The sequence below is a fragment of the Lissotriton vulgaris genome, chromosome 9, assembly GCF_964263255.1.
Source record: "Lissotriton vulgaris chromosome 9, aLisVul1.2, whole genome shotgun sequence".
In the NCBI taxonomy this organism is placed as follows: domain Eukaryota; kingdom Metazoa; phylum Chordata; class Amphibia; order Caudata; family Salamandridae; genus Lissotriton; species Lissotriton vulgaris.
Genome location: NC_141697.1, coordinates 1,114,125,873 through 1,114,149,152, shown reverse-complemented (window position 1 = coordinate 1,114,149,152; position 23,280 = coordinate 1,114,125,873). Strand labels below are relative to the sequence as shown.

Below are 23,280 nucleotides of genomic sequence, written 5' to 3'. Positions count from 1 at the left end.
ACTGCTATGCATCCATTTTCATATTGTGTTTTGAAAATAAATGGAGTCATAAAATGGTATATTTCCATTTTTATTTAATTGATCAACTTACACTCATACTTTGATGCCTGTTATGCTTTAGCAAATTATGCAGCAAAATAGAACCCATATATAAATATTAACATTATATACAAATATATCTTAACATACGCTTGCTTTTTTTAAACCCCCATAGTGTCTGCTCAGCTTTGGCCGGGAATTCACGAAGGACAGCATGGATATTCACCAAAAGAGAACAATTTTCTAAATGTTTCCACTTTTAAAAATAAATACAGACAAAAACTCATTGGGGCATATTTACAAGAAATTTGCGGAGTGCGGTGTTATGCCAAAATTGGTAACATCACGCTCCGACAGTTGCAAACCACAGGGATGCATCATATTTACAAAAATACAGAACACCCCTACATTACCCCTAGCGCTAAAAAAGCTGCCTAGCGCCAGCGGAGGCCCTCAAGCACTATTTTGCTAGGGTGCATGTCCTGCAGGGGTAATTGTTTTTGTGCAGGATGGGGCATCTTTCTGTACATAAACAATCTTTACAGGTGATTTGTTCTATCTATGTGTGCTGCAGAAGGCAGCATACGTAGAAAGAACAAAATACGAGAAGAAATAAAACATATCTTCTCGTATCGCCTGCTTAAGACCAAGTATTCACCTGGCGGTATTTTTGGCTTTGCCCCATACCTTGTAAATATGGAGCAGCATTAAAAACCAAAGGTTGTTGTGGCAGAATGCCAACTGCAACTCCCATTGCACGCCCTTTTCAGACAAAGGGGCACATTAGGATGGCTGTCGGACTTTGTCCGCCTGCCATCCCAGCGCAAAAAGGGACCACCCACCATAAGGGCGGGGGTCCCGTGGGGGACATTAGGATGCACCCGCCATAGTGGCAGGCGCATCCTGCATTCCTGTCATTGTGGCGTGCGTTGCAATCAGCACCGCCCGCCACAATGCCAGGGACGGTACAAAAGGGGGTGGTGATGGACGGAGCATCTGAATCAATCAAACACGCACACCCAGTCAAAAGATCTGGGTTTAATCCATCACCGTTCTTTAGCCCACTCTGCCACCCCAGTTCAGACATGGCTATATGCAAATCAGTCTGACCCTGTGCCTCATGGGAACAGCCCAGCCCGAACTGCCAAGCCATGTCTTCCCTGGACCGGAAACAAGCTTCCGAGGACCGGTTTCTGGCACTCCAGCCGTCTTCAGCCCGGCTTGCTTGAATCCAGTGGCAAAGTGAGCTTTTGGCCGCCATAAGTGTGGCAGGGTATGCTGCCACACTTATGGCGCGTCCATCACCACCCCCTTCTGTACCGCTTTTGGCTGCCATAAGTGTGGCAGGGTATGCTCAGACGTGAGTCCCTTGCTCACTTTGCCACTGGATTCAAGCAAGCCGGGCTGAAGACGGATGGAAGGCCAGAAACCGGTGAACTGGGGTGGTAGAGTGGGCTAAAGAACGGTGATGGATTAAACCCAGATCTTTTGACTGGGTGTGAGTGTTTGATTGATTCAGATGCTCCGTCCATCACCACCCCCTTTTGTACCACAATGCCAGGGAGGCATGATGTGCACTTCAATGCACAACATGGCAGGCACCGCGCGTGCCTGCCATGTTGTGCATGGAACTGCTGGGGGGTACCCCCCATGTGCACCCCCCACCCCCAGAATACCTGGGGGCCCGCTACGGGCCTCCAATGTTGAAAAACGGCTGACTTTCTGGAAAGGCACATCACCGCCCTCATAGTAATATGGATGGCGGTGTCTACCAGACGACGCCACCATATGTACTGCTTTTCCGCCCGGTAGGCAATCGGGTGGATTGCCTACCGGCGGAAAACCGGCAGACGGTTTTCCCGTCCGCCGGGGTCCCCCCCTGCCATGGTAATGTGGCGGGAGGGAAGTTAGAGGTGGCCGGTGGTTTTTGGTGGGTGGATCGCCACCGCCATACGGGCGGTGGAGATCCGCCTGTTATCATAATGGGCCCCTAAGTGCTGCATGAATAGGAGCATTATTTACAAGGAGGCATTAAGCCATGTTAAGTGGCTTATCGTCACCTTGTAAATAAGGCGAAGGAGTTAATGTCACCAGAACGTCAGAAAAGGAGATGTTCTGGTGGTGTTAACTCCTTGTAAATGTGCCCCATTGTTTTCTGTCTGTATTTATCTGTAGAAATAAAAAAAACATGGAAAACTGGGAGCCTTACTTATATCTTAGGTACTGTTTGACAAATCTTCATAACATTTTCCAATAAAAAAGTTCATCCAGCTCAGCTCCTTCCTGGAAAGGTTTGAGGTGGTCCAATGTCCCTAGTGATACAGCAAAAATGGCAAACAATGGAATTGCACCAAATTTGACACAAAGGTTGATCTTGGTCCAGAAAGTGTGCTTGTTATGATTTGATGTAAATCTGTTAGATAGATTTTGAGAAATTAAGGTTAAAAATGTTGTATATCGGGACGGTTGGATTTGCAGGAGGCTCGCAAGATTTCTGCGATCATGCAACTTTAAATAACAGAGCAATCTAATTGGCCAAGGTGGCTTTTTTTCCCATCAGCTGCCTCGCTCTCACTGGAGTGGAAGGCTCCTCCGACTGCTCTCGGGAGTTTGCGCTCTGATTGGATGGCTGCAACATGAAGACTATTGTTGCGGCTGCCATTTCAGAACAAGGAGGACTCATCGGCCTATCCCTTTATCCACCACTAAACCCTAAAAATACATTTACCACCAAGGGTTGAGAAAAAGAGGGGGTCCCAAAATCTTTTGCTCCATGTTAATTACCATAGGAATTTTGAGCATGACTACTGCCCGAGCTACTGGAAGGAATTACACCAAATTTGCCAGAAAGCTAGCTCTTGGTAAAGAAAAAGGCCTTTTTGTTATGTGGTGTAAATCCATTCACTAGTTTTAGAGATATTTAAAGAAAAACAAATTTGTATATCTAGGGATGAGACCCTCGTGGATTGACTCAAGATGGCTCTGCAGCTACATGTGCCAAAGCAGGGTCCTGATTGCCTGGCCGCAACTTGACTGGGAAGTTGCACCCATAATTGTATGTATTGGAATCAGTCCCCAGGGCTTCTGTGCAAACTGAATTAAGGGGTTCAGGTTTAGGTACCCTGACCCCAGGGGTGTGTTAGAGTGGTCCCAGAGGAATCCATAGAGGAAAATAAATTGCCTTATAACATTTGGATACCCTGCGGTCTTCAGCACGGAACCACAAATCCTGCCGCAGCTCATCAGATGCTCCGCCCCTTTCTCAACCACTCTATAAATGAGCCTTGTGGTGCACTACTCATTGAGGATGAAGTCCCCTTGGATGCTGAGGGTTGTTGGGGGATAAGAACCCCTCCAGTTACCACCATTAAGTCCCACACAGCAAATTCTGGGAGCTCGGTGGAGACCCCAGCCCCTTTCTCCACCACTCTTCAAATGCGCCTATTAGTGCACTACTGGTTGGGGATGAAATCTCCTTGTCTATAGAGGGTCGTTGGGGGCCAAGAACTACTCCTCTTACCATCAGTAATTCCCAAACAGCTGGATTGCTTGGTGCTCATTGGAGACCCCACCCCCTTTCTCCACCACTCTGTAACACGCCTCCAGGCACACTTCTAGTTGGGGGATGTAGTCTCCTTGGAGGCTGAGGGTCATTGGGGGCCACATACCACTCCTGTTCCCATACTGTGGGATTGCCGAGAGTTCTTCAAAGGCCCGCCTCTTTTCTCCATAACTCTGCAAACACACCTCCTGGCACACAGCCGGTTGGTGGATGAATTCCCTTTGGCTGCTGAGGGTGGTTGGGGGCTAAGATACCCCCTCCTGCTACCACCATCAAGTCCCACATAGGGGGATTGCTGCGAGATCATCAGTGGCACTCCCCCTTTCTCCACTCCTCTGCAAACGTGCCTCCTGGTGCACTGCTAGTTTGGGGATGAAGTCCCCTTGGCTGCTGGGGGTCATTGGGGCTAAGAACCCCTTCTGCTACCACCAGTAAGTCCCACACAGCGGAATTGCTGAGAGCTCATCTGAGGCCTGCTCCCCTTTCTCCACCTTTTACAAACATGCCTCCTGGTGCACCACTGGTTAAAGGGACGAAGTCCCCTTGGATGCTGAGTGTCGGTGGGGGCCAAGAACCCCTCCTGTTGCCACCAGTAACTCCCACAATACAGGATTGCTGAGAGTCCATCGGAGGTCCCGCCCCCTTTCTCCACCACTCTGCAAACACACCTCCTGGTGCACTACTTTTTGGGGGATGAGGTCCCCTTGGCTGCTGAGGGTCGGTGGGGGCCAAGAAGCCCTCCTGTTACCACCAGTAATTGCTACACAGTTGGATTGCTGTGAGCTTGTCGGAGGCCCTGCCCCCTTTCCCCGCCACTCTGCAAACGTGACTCCTGGTGCACAACTGGTTGGGAGATGAAGTCCCCTTGGATGCTGAGGATTCTGGGAGGCCAAGAACCCTTCCTGTTACCACCAGTAGATACTGCACATTGGTATTGCTGAGAGCTCATTGGAGGCCCACCCCCCTTTCTCCACATATAATACAGACCCATACAGCCACTTACACACCCACTCACAGACCCAAACAGCCACTCACAAAACCCACTCACACACCCACACATCTGCTCACACACCCACATAACCTCTCACACACCCAGTCACAGACCCATACAGCCGCTCACACACCTACCATGAAAGATTACAGGTTACAGTTAGGAAATAACATTTTAAAAACCTTTGATATTCACCAAAAAAACGAAGGTTACAAGGACATTATAGATAGGGAATAGGCTTTTAAAAAACTTACAAATTCACGTGAAAAAATCAAAGATTACAGGGACATTATAGTTAGGAAATTGAAGAAAAAGAACCTTACAAATTCACTGAAAAAAACAAAAGGGACGTTATGCACTGCGTATGACCTCAAGTCCCTCAGACCTATCTGGGGCCCCAGAACTGTAGAGCTCTGCTCACGACTGTAGAGATGAGGAGAGCTGGAAGAAGTAGATTCCTTGGCAGGATAGAGATTCAAAAACCAGTCAGGTGTTGGTCTTCTGCTTCCATAATGTCAAAACAGACACAGCCAGGTGCTATGTGTTCTGTTCTTCATAACATGATGACAGGTCAGGAAGTAAAGTCAGAGAAAATCCGACACACAGAGCAGAGGTCTTCTTCTTCCACCAGAAATGCCTCAGCCTACCAGTTCCCCTCTTGCAGCGATGACAATGAATCCAAGCAGCATACTTTGGAAAGACAAGAATTATTTTTTTGCTTTGAGACCCTGATCTATCCCAGAGGTTCTTAAGGAGGTGACCACACGGTAGGAGGTATAAGGGGTTTTAGTAACTTAGAGAGAATTTTGGGAAATGGCTGCACTTTGAGACTGCAGAACTCCACATTGCTCATTGAGGATTAAGTGTCGAATAGGTAGAGGAACCAGGAGGGAAACAGAGGTCACATTGAAAACACTAACCGAGATGTGGTCTCTATGAACAAAAAGATTTCACCTATTTAAACTCCACTGAGGCAAAGCGAAGTCCGAGAGCTCAAAGATGGAGTATTCATTTAGAAGTCTGCGTGAAGCAAAAGCCGCAAACATCTTAGTGTTTGGGATGCCTCGTTATGCGCACAATTATAAGTTGTGCTCTGAGTGAGCAGAAGCTCTTTATTTTGCAGAAAGTACTAGAGGGGGCTAGGGATGTATTTTGTGCATATAGAAAAATCCTCACTTCTCAATGAAAGGCCGCACTAGTAATGATACTGGAGTGGGGACACTTATGATGGAACTGAGCGAACCTAAGCAATGTAAGCCGGTGAACAGGGTTGCAGAGAAGAAGAGGAATCATAGCTTTCTCACTTTAAGCCACATCAGGTTAATAAGGGAGTTAGAACTGCAGGCAAATAAATATTGACTATATCCCTGGGAATTGTTGCTTCTAGGAAGTTTTCCACTAGACTAAGCTTCGGATGGAGGAAAAATAATTTTCGTATTCTTACCACATGACAGCAAGAAAATTCCTAGATTCTTGTAAAAAGAGTGGGAGGCGCGATTGACCTGTAGAGGGTGAACTGCCCCATGTTTGTCCTGGGAACCTTAATTTTATATAGATATTGTTCAGATTTCTTAGAAGAGGCAAACCTATCAGTAGCTTGGGAATACATTTTATTTTTTGTTTTCTAGTGAAAATTATAGTCTATCTCTGCCTCCTCTCATGCCTCACCGCCCTAGCTTTCCCACACCATCATCTAGTGAAGTGGGTGGCATAGTGTCTAAGGCTCCAATTATGAATGCTCAGGATAGGAGTAGCAACCCGTAAATGCTGACACTTTTTGGGTCCGGTAAATATCTCCTATTCCAAGCTTTTACATAGCATGCAGAATTCTGTGGATACTGCACCACATTCAGCTTGCCACCAGAAGGATATCTGTCGCAATATCGCAGTTGAGATATCGACAAGTAAAAATATTGCATCCACAATATCAACTACCACTATATCATTATTTCCACCTGTTTTTATCCCATATGGTATCCACCCCTCCTAAGTCCTTTCTATACTACGTTTCAATCCTGTAAAGCGCTCTGATACCCTTATGGGTCTAGTTTGCGCTCTGTAAAACACAAAATAAATAAATATCATGAAACTAAGTATACTCAGGGAACGACAGACTAAATATCACATCTACATGGCATGATGATATAGTGGTAGTCAATATAATGGATTCAATATTGTTGCAAGTCGATATTTAGACGACGATATTAGAAACCGCCACACCACCCTTGTTAATTACCGGTCATGTCCTCTCCATTTTTTCCTCTAGGAAATTTCTGCATGTTTGACCTGCTGATTTTAATCTGGGGAAAATCACAATATTTTTCGCACCAGGTAATACGGAGAACTCCTTACAGCTCAAAATGATATTCCTTCCGCAAAGAGGCCACATAGTTTTGGGTTTGTGAAAGAGGAGAAATTCTGCCCCATGCTTAAAATGAGGTTTTAATGGGGTGTTTTGTTTGGTCTAGATTGAAAATCAAGAATACTAGACATTTAGGCTTTGTTTACCTTGAGGGACTCTTTATTTGTTTGTTTGCGGATACCCGTTGTTACTCACACTTTTGTTCATTTGCTAATTGACTATAATTCTTTCCTAATAAATACAGATTTCCAGACACTTTTGCAATGTGCAACTCATTTTGAATTCTATATTTATCAGTCAACCCATCCTGAGTTCTCTTGGAATTGCAAGCAGCCTACCGTTGTTATTTGTGCCAAAACATTCCTAGACACCAAAGTAAAGAGTGAGACAAAAAATGAGCAAGGGGTAGAATTTAGGACTAGCAGTCCAGATCTTCCTCTGTTTCTGTCTTTCTTAAAAATAAAGCAATAGAATCATCATAAGCCAACTGCATTCTCCTACATTTAAAACCCTAGACGTCATTCACAAAATCACTCGGGTGCACAAAGAGTTGAATTTGAAATTGAAATTTAAGATCCAGAATCAGGATGAGCAGACATCTCTGAATGTAGATTCCACTGACTACTTAGGGAGATGAGGAATTATGGTGCATTCTTCTCAATCGTTACAGCTGAGAATGAGGGGAGGGACATGAAGTGGCCATGGAGAAGTTGATGGGTATCCACAAAGTCATACATGAAGTGGGCATCCACATACCCAATGTTAATGTTCACTGAACTTGCCACATGTTTTTACCCTACGTTGAAAAAAAGTGAAAGTGCAAATGCACATCTCCACCTTCAGATTTCCAATCTGTGGACAATATAAAGGGATAAACGTAAGACAGTAGGAACATGCATGGAATATATTTTCATGCATACACTTGGAATTTTGTATCTATCCCTTAAGAGTCAGAAATCTATCGAAATCATTGGAAGAAAACCTATGGCGTGCAGGTTTACTACTTTTTCATGTGGGTTATTTGGGACACAGATTCTCTATTTACCATGTTAGTATTGCTATGTTTTCCAAGCACTCCACAGTGCAGAATGCCCAAATTCACATATGTGTGATTCACAGGAAAAGGGAGATACACACTTGTGTACTTGTGATTTAGAAGCAATGCTATAGATTTGAACACATGCCACCACACAATAACATCTTGCAAAGTACCATGGTGTCTTTGATAACAGCAGAGCTCCATCCTTTGTATCCTTCCGGGGTGTGATCCTTGTTTCCATAGTGACAATCAAAACACAGCTTCACGTCATAGCCGTAGTTGAGCAGCATCCGTAACATAACTTCATCCTTGAGGGTGTACTGCAGGGCTGAGGGGAAGTGCAAGGTGTTAACGCGGCAGAAGTAGTTCACATTGGCCCCATGGCGAAGCAGCATATTTACCAACTCATGATTGCCCATTCTCAAGGCCACTTGCAGGCAGTTGATAGGATCCTGGTTGGGAAAAGCTCCAGCTTCCAGAAGCAGTTTAGCCGAGCAAGTGTCTCCATTTGCGACAGCGAAATACAAAGCCGACCTCCCCTGGTCATCACAGTTTCTTCGAACTCGAGAGTGCAGCATAAAATTGACATCAAAGTTGGATTTAAGGAGGAGCTTGAGGCACCGAGGATGTCCTCCTGCCGCAGCCGAGTGCACTGGGCTAATCCCACTTCTCTTAATGGCACCAAAATCAGTCGCTGGGATCAATTTCTTTAGAGCTCTAAAAGAGGACAGAGGAAAAAAAATGCCATGTCACAGGGTTTGTGCCGTTTAGAAAATTCACCTCCACGAGAATTTGCTAAAAACCATCCATTGATCAGTGCCGGATGAAACCCTGTGGAGGCTCTAGGCAGTCGAAATGTTGTGCTCCCCCCTCGCAAATTATCTCCTAATACCCAACGCACCAGATTTTGTTTACAAACGGCCAGCTGCCAGAAGATGAGCTTATAAGAGACAAACTTATGTGAATCTGATGTCCCTGGTTGATGTACTTTAAGTTGTTAATGGGTACATTACATTAATACAGTATTTTCTCTATAGAGTCTTCAATGTGAGGTTTTCGTTTCTTTGAGTTGGTTCATTTTTTTCTATCTTTTGGAAACAATATTCAAGAAAGCTAGATTGTAATTTTCTTTCAAGATCAAATCATTATTATTTTGATCCATTGTCGCTAGGATCCCCTGAAAGGAGTGGTGCCCTTAGGCCGGTGCCCACTTTGCCTATTTGGTAATCTGGCAGTGCCATTGATTCAACAGCCCTAATTGGGCTGGATGGATTTGTTAGGGTGCACTAAGCTGAACAGTGAACGTCAGTAGTGAGCAGAAAATACAGCATTTCCCAAGTGGTATGAGCCAAGGACAGCAGCAAAGTACTGTAGTGATTAGCTAATACCAAAGTATTTCATAAAGGTTGCCAATATAGACCTGGGGCTGGAAAAGCAGGTACAATATAGTTCAGCAGGCCACATGGGGGCAGATTTACTAAAATGTCACACAACTCAGCTCAGCAGGCAATAAAGCTGTGTTGCGCGAGAAGAAGAGAGCTGGAGAGTGCCATATTTGCAGAAATATGGCACACAATCCTCCCCTGTCCCTAGTGCCGGTGCTGAAATTAGTTGCAATGCGCCACTCACACACCCTTGCACCATAGTGCAAGGGTGTCTGCGTGAGTGTAGCATAGGTTTTGTACCGGAAGGAATAGTTTTCCAATACAAACTACTACACTGAGACTAACTTGAACACGTTTCCCACATTGTATGCATGCTGTACAGTGCAGCACACATACAAAGTCGAAAAGGAAGGAGAAATGAAAGTATTTCTCTTTCACAGTGCCTACTTAAAATAGGCACTATTTTCTGACGTTAAACCCGGTCTACTTTTTTATGTAAATAGGGTTCAGTGTCAGAAAGCCTGGATGGTTTCATGGGAACGTCCACGCACCACCCATGGTACGCCCCCTTGGCGCTAAGTAATGCAAAGCAGCCCTTTGCGCTGCTTTGTGTTCCTTTTAAGTGATTTCCCTGCGTTCAATAAGTTTAGCGTTAGAAAGTAAATAGGTAAAAAAGATTTTGTGTCTACTTGCGTCACTTTTGTGACGCAAACACAGCATAAAAGTTTAGTAAATAGACACCAAATTGCATCTGCAACAGTCATTAGGCGCCCAAGGATGGCAGAAGCTGGTAGGCCTTCTTGTCAAGCTCTACACTGAAAAGTAAATGTAAATGTAAATGTACAGGAATTTATATAGCGCAAATCACCGAGCGGTTTCTAAGCGCTTGCTTAGGGAACCCGTCCTGGTATTCCCCTGTGAGATAACCCCAGCAGGGTATCCGCAAGGTGAAAGCTAGGCATCCCGCCGCGAGGGGCCGTTGTGGAGATTAAGCAAGCTATTGCCCAGAGTCGCAGAGTGTGAACCCGTGAATTGAGTAGGCACCGGAGCGAGAATTGTCGAGTCCATGGACATTTTAGGACTCAAGACCCCGCCGAGCCGGGAATTGAACCCTGGTCCCGGGCTGACCTCTGCTTCCAGGTCTGCCTCCTCTAACCAGTAAGCCACACTTCTCCAAGTAATCAGTCCCTAGAAGGGATATAGGTTGCAATGTGGGAAAGGACGAATATGGAGGAGAGGGCTGGCATAACGGCTCATCTCGTCCCAATTCCCTAACTTCATATATGTAAATTGAAATGGTTTGCTGCGGACCACTTGCTTTTTGAGAAAAGTTTCCATCTTCAGTGGTAGATGAAAGGACTGAAGAATGGCAGCACCAACACATGTGCCATTTCTAAAATTGAGATGTGAATAACAAGCAGGGGCCAGTGCCCCCCCATGGATTGCGAGGGTTGCATTGTGAATCGAGACAACAACGCCCTTTCTTTTCACTATTTGATATTCATGCATAACTATTTAAGTGAAAACCTACAAATGACAAAAGCTAACGAAAGAAAATTTAAGTAGGAATAACTCTCCATGCGTATAAAAAATACAAACAAAAATTGATTTATTCGAAAATTTGATATAAGCTACTTGCATGTGTCTTCTACTGAAATAAGTCTTGCTTATATCTAAGCAAGTGGATAGTGAAGGTGAGCATTTGTGATTGCACAAGACATCGTTTTACTTGATATATTTGCAACTTGAAGGGGCACATTTTCGATTTTTTTTTATCATGAAATTTAAAAAAAACATAAAAAAGATGCACACCTTTTGAAATAGGTATGATCTATTTAAACATAAAAAGTTTAGTGTTTCATACTTGAGAGAACTTTCTCAAAAGCCATTTAGTATGACCAAGAGGCTTCGGTATCACAGGCGTCTTAACAATCTTTTAGACATTTTTTAAGTTTTTCCTCTCCTTCCGCAGATCAGTGAGTAAAAGCTTATTTGCTCAAATAACAATTAGTTGGCAACTTAACTATTGAAAGTCACTTTATTGTCTTACAACACGTTTATGAATGCATTAAAGCATTTAAAGAAATTGACAGAATGCTTTACAATATGACATCAAAGAAACACTAAATCCGATTAGTATACATGAATTCCTAAGTTAGTCAAAACATAAGAAAATGAACATTTGTTCACTGTTGATGGTTGCTACTTCAGCTTAAAGTGTTTGCTTATTTGAGATGAATACAATTCTCAATTTAATTCCTAATTTCGCTCCATAAACTGTTTCAGTGGGCTCACAGGAAAAATTGAAGCTCAACCATACACCTAACCTCGAGCCAAAATTTACAGTCGTTCAAGGCACTTCTTGTAATCAATGTAGTCGCTATATTAGAAGTTGACACATAGTGCAGATCCCTACCTAATACGGGCCACTGCACCACCTCTGAATGAGAGGATTAAAAAAGGGAATGCCCTGATTAAGCACCCCAAGGAGCATCTCATAAAGGCACGTACCCACATTTTTATGGATGTTCCTTGCAATCCAAGATACCCACAAAGAGCACCTCATGCAATCCAATAATACAACATCCATTTGTTCTGTGCCAGTCGTAGATGTGTACTTTGACTTACAACATGAACCAATCCCAAGACCTTCACTTTTTTTATAGCAACTACTCATTTCACATCCTTTTTTGGAACAAACTAGTCTCCTCACTCTTGTGACAAACACAGACCTGGCCTGAGGGTAAGTTGTGTACCAATTAGATTACAACAACTCTAGCTTTGTGGTTTACCAGGTGTACTAAGAGGTGCCGCAATACACCATATAAAAGACATTTTTCTGATACAAAGCACTAAGGTAAATAGTTGGATGGGGTATACAGACCAGTTATGGCATGGACATCCTGTACTCATATCCATACTCAATCCAGTATGGTAGATAGTTACTTGGTTAGCTCCTATTCTCCTCCTAGAATTTGGTGGAATCTCAGCTGAGTGCCAGGAAGAGGGGTTATTTCTGGAACCTACAATTGTAACCTGTATGATCATAGTAGAAGCCTAAAAGATACAATCAAACCTGGAATGCCCATGGCAATGATTATATGTATGCATCTTTGTGGTATTAGAAGAGCACAAATATAGCCAACAGTCAACGTGTAATATGAGGGTTAAGTGGATTCCAGAAATGTACTGCTGCTGCATCATGATGTATTATATTCCTTAAAGTGCTGCGTCTTCAGCTGTTTCCTAAATTGTAGCAGTTAAGGAGCGCTAATGGTAACTGAATGTTTTTACAGATTTGGGGTGCATAGATAGAAAAGCGCTGTTGGACAAATTGTCTCCTAGTGCTATTTCATTACTTTGTAAAGGAAGCAGCATATCTGGTGTTAAAGAGGAAAATATTTAGGTCAGGATTACATGCAAATCTGAATGAACTTTGCTGTTGTTAACATCTAAGAATAAATAACAGTTGTATGTGTGTGTGTGTGGGAAGATGGGTTGAAAGAATAATCTTTCTCTGTGTTGGGCTGTCCAATTTCCAATTATCTTCTGTAGATAGCAAGACCTCTGACCTCACGGCCAGAGACCTGCTTTCTCCCTCCGCAGCTTCGCTGCTGTGCTGTGCCGCTGCCCTGTGCGAGGCTTAGTGCAGGTAGGGGTTGAAACCTCCGTCCAGACTGTATTGTGCCAGTTTTTAGGTCTCGCTGTGTCAATGCGCATGCGCATTGAGCTTGCGAGACTATAGGGGCTTAAACAGAGTTTAACTAGACTGGCGATTTTAAGCTGTGCCCGTGCGCTTTTAGGTCAATGCGCAAGCGCATTGAGCTAAAATGCGCGTGCACATCATCAAATCGCCAGCCATCTGTTCCCCAGCTTGGCGCCTCTGCTCCTGCTCTCTCCTGGCTGCTCCTCCCCTAATTATTCACGGCCGGCCGGCCGTACTTTCACTTTCACGGCGGGCAGGCCGTGTCTCGTTTTATTTTTTTTTTGCTTGTTGTTATTCCAGCCAGCATGTCACTGTGCCTCCTGTGTTTCCTTGTCCCCGATGCCTTTCCCTATGTGCGTTTGTGTCCATTAACACTATGCTTCCGGAAGCATCTGCCTATTTGTAATTGTGCCCTACACCTTAAAGCGGTCGCCGTCCTTCGTCCCTCTGCTGCTTGGGTCCCATGATCTCAGGTCGCCTTACCTCATTGTCTTTTTGTTTCCTTCTGCCTATGCGGACTGGCTCCCCTGCCACACCCTCTACTCCGATTGTTCCTATGCTGCTTTCACGTGTAGACCCCACTTTACTTCCTGGTCTTTATAGCGCCTACTCTCCATGCTCCATGACCGCCATTCTCTGTCCCCTTCTGCTATGCTCCCTGACTCATGTTTTTTATCCTTCTACTTATGTGCCTTCTTCTTCTGGTCCGTGTACCCTTTGGACCCCCTGACGCTTTTACCCAAGTAGCACTACGTCACTTTTTGTCAGAATTATCCATATTCTGTTTGCCTTTGAAGCCCTATAGTGCCTGGTCCTTGCCCCAAACCATTTTTCCCGCCATGTGTCGCACTGTGCGCCCCCGAGGATGTCTGCACAGTGGCTGTCCTGGAGTGCCACTCTCTGCACACAGTGGCCTCATTAGCGCCTTGGTACTGGAGCCCCTCGTAGGGCTCGTTAGCAGCTATGGTGCCCGTGCACACAGGCCCGGTAAGTAGAGCGCCCCCGCCCCCGGGATTTCACCTGCACAGTGCACGGCTAATTGTATTCTGCCTGCAGCCACGCAGGCCTATTATAGATGCGCAGCTCCCGCAAAGCCTGTATTTTGGGGAAACATGTTTGGTACATCAGGCTCCAAGTCTGGAAATGTGAGCATCCTTTATTTTGAGTTATGGCCACAGCGTAGTGCAGAGCAGATGTGGCCATCGTCACTGCAAAGGTACACCAGTGCCCCCATTGCGAAGTATGCTCACATTTCGTTAACATGTGTTTACAGTGAATTGTGAAACTCATTGGAAGCTATGGCACACATCGCCCACGCTGATCTGGCATTACATACCAGAGAAGGCCTTGCAGTGATCTGTGTGAACTCCATGAGTAGAACATGCTTCATTTAATTACACTGCGGTTTCGGCCGAATATGTGATGCAATATGAGGCCCGGCACTAGCATAAACGACAGGCTGGTCACCCATGCCACAGCCCTTAAAGGGCAATCTCAGAAGCGGGCCTAAAAATGTATAAGGCAGGACAAATATAATGATAGCAATGAAACTGCTGTAACTTTCAAGGAAGTGACATCATCTTTTGCCAATGTTCCATGAAACATCGCAAGGAATGTAGAACATTCTGGCTTAGTGTATTTTTCAACCAACTAATCTCACACACACGCAAATACACATACTCTCTCTCATCCCCCTCATTTTGGGATTTAAACAAAGAAATAGTTTGGCCTGTTTTTTTGCAGTTTTATGTAAAGCAAATTCGACCCGAAGGTATTCGAACGCTTCACACAAGCACCAGTTACATGACACAAGGACACATCCTTTTGTTTGAGGCTCGGGCAGTTTAGTGATTTGCCCACAATCAGATGATGATGAGCCGACGCCGAGACTCGAACGGGGTCTCCCAGTTCCAAATTCGGTAGATCTGGCCTTTAACCAACACTCACATCCTCGCCCCTTGTTCCCTTAATTGTCACAGAACTGTTTGTACGACTTTAAAACTTTCACTCTCGATTTGCTTTTTATTTGTGTATTTGGAAACGAGATTTGCTCGTAGGTTACTCCGGATAATTTGGCTTTTTGTAAGAATGTATTTTGATCTTTCTACAGAACTATCAATTGAGGAATTTGAGTGTGTGAAAGAGTGTAATTAACTCTGCCACACACACACACACAACCAAACACACACAACCACAAACACACAACCCCACACACACACAACCCCCCCACACACACAAACCCCTACGCACACACACACCCACACATAACGTCCCCACACACACAAACCCCCCACACACACACAACCCCACACACACACACAACCCCAGACACACACACAATCCCACACAGCTCCACACACACACACAACCCCACACACACACAACTCCACACACAACCCCCAAACACACCACCCCCAACACAGAACTCCCCCAAACACACAACCCCCACACGCACAACCCCCCACACACACAACCACACACACAACCCCCTCCACGCACACCCCCCACACACACAACCCCCCCACACACACAATGCCCCCACACACACAAACCCCCCACACACACAACCCCAGACACACACACAACCCCACACAACTCGACACACCACCCCACACACAACCCCCCACACACAACCCCCCCACACACACAACCCCCCACACACACAACCCCCAAACACAACTCCCCAAACACAACCCCCCACACACACAACCACACACACATACAACCACACACACAAAAATCACACACACAACCACAAGCACACACACAAGCACACACACAACCACACTCAACCACACAACCACACACAACCCCACAACCACATACACAACCCCACAACCAAACACACAACCCCAAACACTACACACACACAACCCCAAACACAACACACACAACCACACACACACAACCACACACAACCCCACACATATCTATCTATCTATCTATCTATCTATCTATCTATCTATCTATCTATCTATCTATCTATCTATCTATCTATCTATCTATCTATCTATCTATCGCCCTCACTCTATCTGTCTATCTATCTGTCTATCTATCTATCTATCTATCTATCTATCTATCTATCTATCTATCTATCTATCTATCTATCTATCTATCCATCTATCTATCGCCCTCACTCACTCTATCTATCTATCTATCTATCGCCCTCACTCTATCTCTCTATCTATATATCTATCTATCTATCTATCTATCTATCTATCGCCCTCACTCTATCTCTCTATCTATCGCACTCACTCTGTCTATTGCCCTCACTCTATCTATCTATCTGTCTATCGCCCTCACTCTATCTATCTCTATCTATCTATCTATCTATCTATCTATCTATCTATCTATCTATCTATCTATCTATCTATCTATCTATCTATCTATCTATCTATCTATCTATCTATCTATCTATCTATCGCCCTCACTCTATCTACCGTTCTCACTCTAACTGTCTATCTATCACCCTCACTTTATTAATCGCACTTACTCTATCTATCTATCTATCTATCTATCTATCTATCTATCTATCTATCTATCTATCTATCTATCTATCTCCCTCACTCTATCTATCTATATATCTATCTATCTATCTATCTATCGCCCTCACTCTATCTCTCTATCTATCGCACTCACTCTGTCTATTGCCCTCACTCTATCTATCTATCTATCTGTCTATCGCCCTCACTCTATCTCTCTATCTCTCTATCTATCTATCTATCTATCTATCTATCTATCTATCTATCTATCTATCTATCTATCTATCTATCTATCTCCCTCACTCTATCTATCTATCTATCTATCTATCTATCTATCTATCTATCTATCTATCTATCTATCTATCTATCTATCTATCTATCTATCTATCTATCTATCTATCTATCTATCTATCGCCCTCACTCTATCTACCGTTCTCACTCTATCTGTCTATCCATCACCCTCACTTTATTAATCGCACTTACTCTATCTATCTATCTATCTATCTATCTATCTATCTATCTATCTATCTATCTATCTATCTATCTATCTATCTATCGCCCTCACTCTATCTCTCTATCTATCGCACTCACTCTGTCTATTGCCCTCACTCTATCTATCTATCTGTCTATCGCCCTCACTCTATCTCTCTATCTCTCTATCTATCTATCTATCTATCTATCTATCTATCTATCTATCTATCTATCTATCTATCTATCTATCTATCTATCTATCTATCTATCTCCCTCACTCTATCTATCTATCTATCTATCTATCTATCTATCTATCTATCTATCTATCTATCTATCTATCTATCTATCTATCTATCTATCTATCTATCTATCTATCTATCGCCCTCACTCTATCTATTTATCTATCTATCTATCTATCTATCTATCTATCTATCTATCTATCTATCTATCTATCTATCTATCTCCCTCACTCCATCTATCGCCCTTGTACATCTCTCTAGAGATGTGGCCTAACGACCAGAGCTGCCATCTAAGTCACGTAAATACAAAACATGTTGCATTACAAATGCTATAGGTGTCACATTCGCGAAAGTTATAACTATTGGCATTGTAAATGACAAAGCTATCATTTTAGCTAAGTTAAAAACCAACACATAAATAAAATATTTGTCATTTACAAGACCAATAGCTCCAACTTTTCTAATGCGAGACCTATGGCATTCCCAATGCTTGTTTTGTTAAATTCTGTTGCCTTACTCTGCTCCTTAATTGTGACAGTTGCCTTATTGTGGCATTCTTGTTATTGTACCTTTGTTTCTGCCTCATTGTGCCATTCTTGTTGTTTTCGGGCTCTCTTCCCGTTTTTCCCCACTTCATTCTCCTGCCGTTGCTGCCCCCGCTGCCCCTCCCCCCTGCTGATTCCCGCTCCGACTCCCAGCTGTGCCTCCCTCCCTCCTACCTTTTTAAAGGCGGCTGCTGCATGGGTGCGTGAGCAAGACCTCTGACCTCACGGCCTGAGACCTGCTCTCTCCCGCTGCAGCTCCGATGCTGTTCTGTGCCGCTGCCCTGTGCAGGGCATAGTGCAGGTAGGGGTTCAAACCTTGGTCCAGACTGTATTGTGCCCTTTGTTTAGTTAAATTGTGTTGCCTTACTCTGTCCCTTAATTTTGATGGTTGCCTTATTGTGCCTTTCTTGTTGTTATTGTACCTCTATGTTTCTGCCTTATTGTGCCATTCTTGCTGTTTTCCCGCTCTCTGCCCATTTTTTCCTGCTTCCCTCTCCCACTGCTGCAGCCCCTGTGGCCCCTCCCCCTGCTTATTCCCGCTCCCACCTCCCAACTGTGCCTCCCCCCGTCCACTATTTAATGGCGCCCGCTGTGCGGCCACGCAAAAGACGCGCACAGTGGGTGCGGCAAAGGCAAGCCCATCTGCGCTCCGACAACCTATGGATCTCCGCCCATACACTGCTACGACACTGCTGCCCTCCTCCCACTCAACCCGGGAAGGAACAACAACTGCCAGCTGTCCACTCCGAACACCACCCACGGCCAGTTTTCCTGCTGCCACTGCCGCCAGACCTTTGCCTCCGACCATGCCCCCGGGGACACCGCCCCCACGACGAATGCCAGCCCTCTGGAGCCCTAATCAGCATCCTCCTCAATGTGCGCTCCCTGCACAGACACACCATAGAGATCTAGGACCTCACTGACACCCTCTCACCAGATGTCACCTTCTTTACAGAAACCTGGACCAATGCCGCCGCCATCGCCACCGCCATCCCTGACTGATACAAGATCCAGAGGAAGAACCACGCCAACTGCCCAGGAGGAGTACTCGACATTGTACACAAGAGCTCCCCCCGACTCTCCACCCCTACCACGAGCAGCTCCTTCTCCACCAACGAACATCAGTCCAAACTAGCCCTAAAACCACACTTCTCGGCTCCCTCTCCTACAGACCCCCCGGGTGTATGAGTGCTTCTGAGAATGATGTCATCTCTGATATCATCAGTGATGTCATCAGGGATGTTACTAAACATGTCATGAGTGATGTAATATGTGAGGTCATAAGTAGGCATTGCGGGGCGTAAGGTTTAGTTAGCTCAGCTAACTATAACTGCTGAATTTCCCAGGTTTTGTACAAGTGAAATCCGACCTTGAGTATAACATCCCTGTAACCTTAGGTTTTTTCAGTGAATTTATAAGATTTTTTTAAACTCTATTTCCTAACTATGAAAACCTTTGGGTTTTTGAGGGAATTTTTAAGTTTTTTAAATTTTCTTTTCTTACTGTACCCTGTAACCCTTGAGATTTTGAGTGTAACTGAGTGTCTTAGTGGGTGTGTGAGTGAGTGAGTGGGTGTGTGAGTGTCAGTATGTATGAGTCTGGAAGTGGCTGCATAAGTGTCTCACTGGGTGTGTGAGTGTCTGAGTGGGTCTGTGATGGGTGTGTGATTCTGAGTGGGTGCATGAGTATCTAAGTGGTCTGTGAGTGGGTGCATGAGTGTCTCAGTGGGTCTGTGAGTGGGTGCATTAGTGAGTGGGGTGTGAGTGTATGAGCAGGTTTGTGAGTGGGCAGATGAGTATCTCATTCACTATGTGAGTGGGTGCATGAGTGTCTCAGTGGGTCTGTGAGTGGGTGCATGAGTGAGTGGGTCTGAGTGGGGTGTGAGTGTATCATCAGGTTTGTGAGTGGGCAGATGAGTATCTCATTCACTATGTGAGTGGTTGCATGAGTGTCTCTGTGGGTCTGTGAGTGAGTGCATGAGACTCTAAGTGGGTCCACGAATGGATGAATAAGTGTCACAGCAAGAATGAGAAAAAACAAACCATGGCCTCCCTCGCTAGAAAAAGCCCCTGGGTGAGCAAGGTCCTAAGGGCATGTCCATATATTTTAAAACTAAAGGAGGGGACAAACTGGGCCCCCCTCCATGTGCATTTCTATGCCCCGGGGACATCATCCTCCCCAGGCATATTTTTACATGAATGCGAGGGGCAACACAGAGCCCCCAGGCTCTGGGAAACACCACCTCCCTGGGTCCAAATACATTCATTAAAGTGGGAGAGGGCCATGTGGCCCCTCTACCTGGCCCTGGAAGCTCCATTTCCAGGGGCCTAGCCTTAACTCAATGGGGGCGGGAGCTCTGTGGCCCCCCTCCCTGGGCCTATTTGAGCACCAGGGATGCCATCACACAGGGCTTGGCCTCGATTGATGGTGTCCTGGTTCTTAGTATAGTGGATTTGTTACATTGACAACCTATTTATAATTTGGAAGCGCACACAAAATGAGATGGAAGAGTATATAATGAGTCTGAACAATAACACCCTGAACCTTAAATTCACAAGTACCATCAGCAAGACAAGTGTCTCGTTCCCAGATGCAACAGTTTTTGTGGAGGGGAACAGGAAAAAAGTACCCTCTACAGAAAACCAACTGCGGGGAATTTCCTATCACATGCAAGCAGTCATCAACCACTCATCAAATGAAACTGTTCCACCTCCTATTAGCATTTGCATGTCCAAGAAAAAACTATAAACAGATTCAGAAAACGAGGGTGTTCATCCAAGGTCCTTAGAGAAGCATAAGAGGAGATACAACAAAAACAAGACAACAGCTACTGTTAGAAAAAGAAACAAACAAATAAAAAGAGTTAAAGGACACACAAGCATCAATGAGATTGATGACAAAACATTCTTCTAGTGCCTCAAAATGATTACAGAAAATGTGACGAAATTGAAATGTCTTAAGATCAGATCCAATAATAGGGGGAATCCTAACCACATACCCGCAAATTGGAATTGGTTAAAGATGAGGAAGACTCGAGGACGGGGTGTGAGTGATGTCACCGGAGATGAGTTTCTGTCGTGGAGAGGAGATCGACCGGCGTTTGGAGGCGAGTAACGAGAGACCCGGAATCGTGAGGGGAGAGGAATTCTGTCCGAGGGATTTGCGGAGCCAGGAGGCCAACGTTCCCGCGATTCGCCGAGCCACGTTCCAGGAGGAGCGTGGCTTCAGCAGGTACGGCAGCGAGTGTCGGGCTGGGTTGGGAGGCGGGGAGACTCGTCCTGCTAGAATAACTCATCCGGCTACTGGTGCCTACCTTCCCTCCTTGTACATATTCGTTCCAGACCCATTTTTCCAGTTTTTCCCCTTCACCCTTTCCTCAGCACCATGTACCTCACACCCCTTATTTAGAGACGTGTGGTTTGATACACATACTCAGCGGTGATCCCCACACTCCCTGGATCCCCCTGGGCATTTCTGATTGAGAAAAGAACTCTGACCGGCAGCTCTGTGTCTTTCCCTCCCCATATATCCTGCGGTGAGGAAACCTGGTTGCAATCCCAAGACCAAGGAGGAAGAAGAGCTGACGCAAAGAGACAACGCCCAGAGGACATCCCTAACCTCGGATCCCGCTGCGCATACTCGAGAAAGACTGACAACTAGGAACAAAAAGACCTTTAAGAAAATAAAACCATACTTGCCTAGACCTAGTCCCTTACATCGACCCCGCCACATTCATAACCTTACCGACCAAACTTCCAGTAGGTCTCAATTCTGAAGAAAAATGATGGGTACATATAGGATGAAAGATTGATCCATATCACTTCCCACTCTTCAATACTGTTTGCAACATCATTTAGAGAGAGTAACATTGGGATATAAGGATGAATAGAAGAATATTGAGTTTGGTGGGACTTAACCTAATTGTTGGTAAAAGAAAACCTTCCATTAATTGTCTATTAATGTAGGCAGAGTAGTCATTCAAAGAAATGTAGGCCCATTCAGGGCACAATTGTGAATACAAGGAAATTGGTATTGAGTATGAAAGGAATATCAATACATTTATTTTAACTACATTTAAATGAAATATGAATGTGAAAACCTCATGATTAAGTAATGAGGGTGGAATGAAGTGCTCTACGTATGATTCATTTTAATTTAATTTTGTAATTTTTCATGTTTCTCAATATTTTTTATTGTTAGATCATTCTAAGAACATTATTATTTTTGTTGTCAATAACTAGAAAACAATTAACGTGCTGCCTTGTAAAATTTCATGCGATAAAAGGTATTTGATAAATAATAGTAAATGATACAGTTTAACTTCAATAACATAATTCTCCTTTGCAAGCAAATGGTCGGTTTTCTAAGTCAAAAAATGTCCAATGAAACTGAGATAAAAAGAAAAAATATGCCTCCGAGCATTTTGACATTGGATGAAGGCATAACAGTCAAAATGCGTTTGACTTTTGCTGAATTAAACTAATAAGAAAAGACCCCCAGGAGTGCGTGAGTTTCCTTCTCCGTTACGGGAATATATATGGGAATATATATTACCTACTGGCGGTCGCCAGTAGGTAGTTATAGTTAGGAACTAGTTTCCATAGGAAATCCGCAACATTCTATTGGGAATAACTTTGGCGCCGGTTGATGAATCTCCGCAAATTTCTCAAAGAAGATGGCCCGCTCCGCTCCGCTCCTTCCCTGAAAGTCTCTGCAAGATTTGTCAAGCGGGGGCCGAGAAAAAAGAGGGGTACCAAAACGTGTTTTCCCCGTGTTAATTTCCATAGGACGATTAGACACAGCTACAGGCCGAACCGCTGAACGGAATTACACCAAATTTGGGAAAATGGTAGGGTCTGGTATGCAGATCACGCTTTTGTTTAAATGGTGTAAATCCCTCGAGTAGTTGCTGAGAATTATATATCAACTATATATCTATAAGCGCGAACCGTGAGCGCACCTTGCTGTGCACGAGCTTCATGCTGATTGGCTGCCACTGTCTGTCAACACTCCAAAACAGAAATTGATGGCAGCCATCTTGAGCCTCAGTAGAGTGAGGCACAAGAAAGCTGGAAAAAAAAGTGTAGAACTTAAAAAGGGGGCAGGGTAGAAGCACCCTGACGCCCTAAGCCCACAAGGACCCCCAAGGCAAAAAAAAAAAAAAATGAAAAATCGCGGGGGCGATTGTCCCCCCCCCCCAAAAAAAATGTTTGCCTTGGGGGTCCTTGTGGGAACGCCTGAGCAGGCCTAGGGGGTCTGGGTGCTTCTACCCTGCCCACTTTTTGAGTTCTAAAACTTCTCGAGCACGAGCTGCATGCTCATTGGCTTTCAACACTTCAAACCAGGAAGTGTTGGCAGCCATCTTGTGCTCAGTAGACCGAGGCACAAGAAAGCAGAAAAACAAACGTGTAGAACACAAAAAGGGGGCAGGGTAGAAGCACCCTGACCCCCTAGGCCTG

General features: G+C 44.7%; 1 protein-coding gene across 2 annotated transcripts in view; it reads right to left on the bottom strand.

Annotated features, from left to right (window-relative positions):
• The window catches only part of ASB14 (ankyrin repeat and SOCS box containing 14), a 100,106-nt gene that overhangs the window by 36,416 nt on the left and 40,410 nt on the right, over positions 1–23,280 (bottom strand). For both annotated transcript variants that reach the window (XM_086939116.1, XM_086939115.1), the window contains one exon: positions 8,167–8,710. In XM_086939116.1, the coding sequence (XP_086795242.1) occupies positions 8,167–8,710 (544 nt within the window). The remainder of the gene's footprint in view (positions 1–8,166; positions 8,711–23,280) is intronic.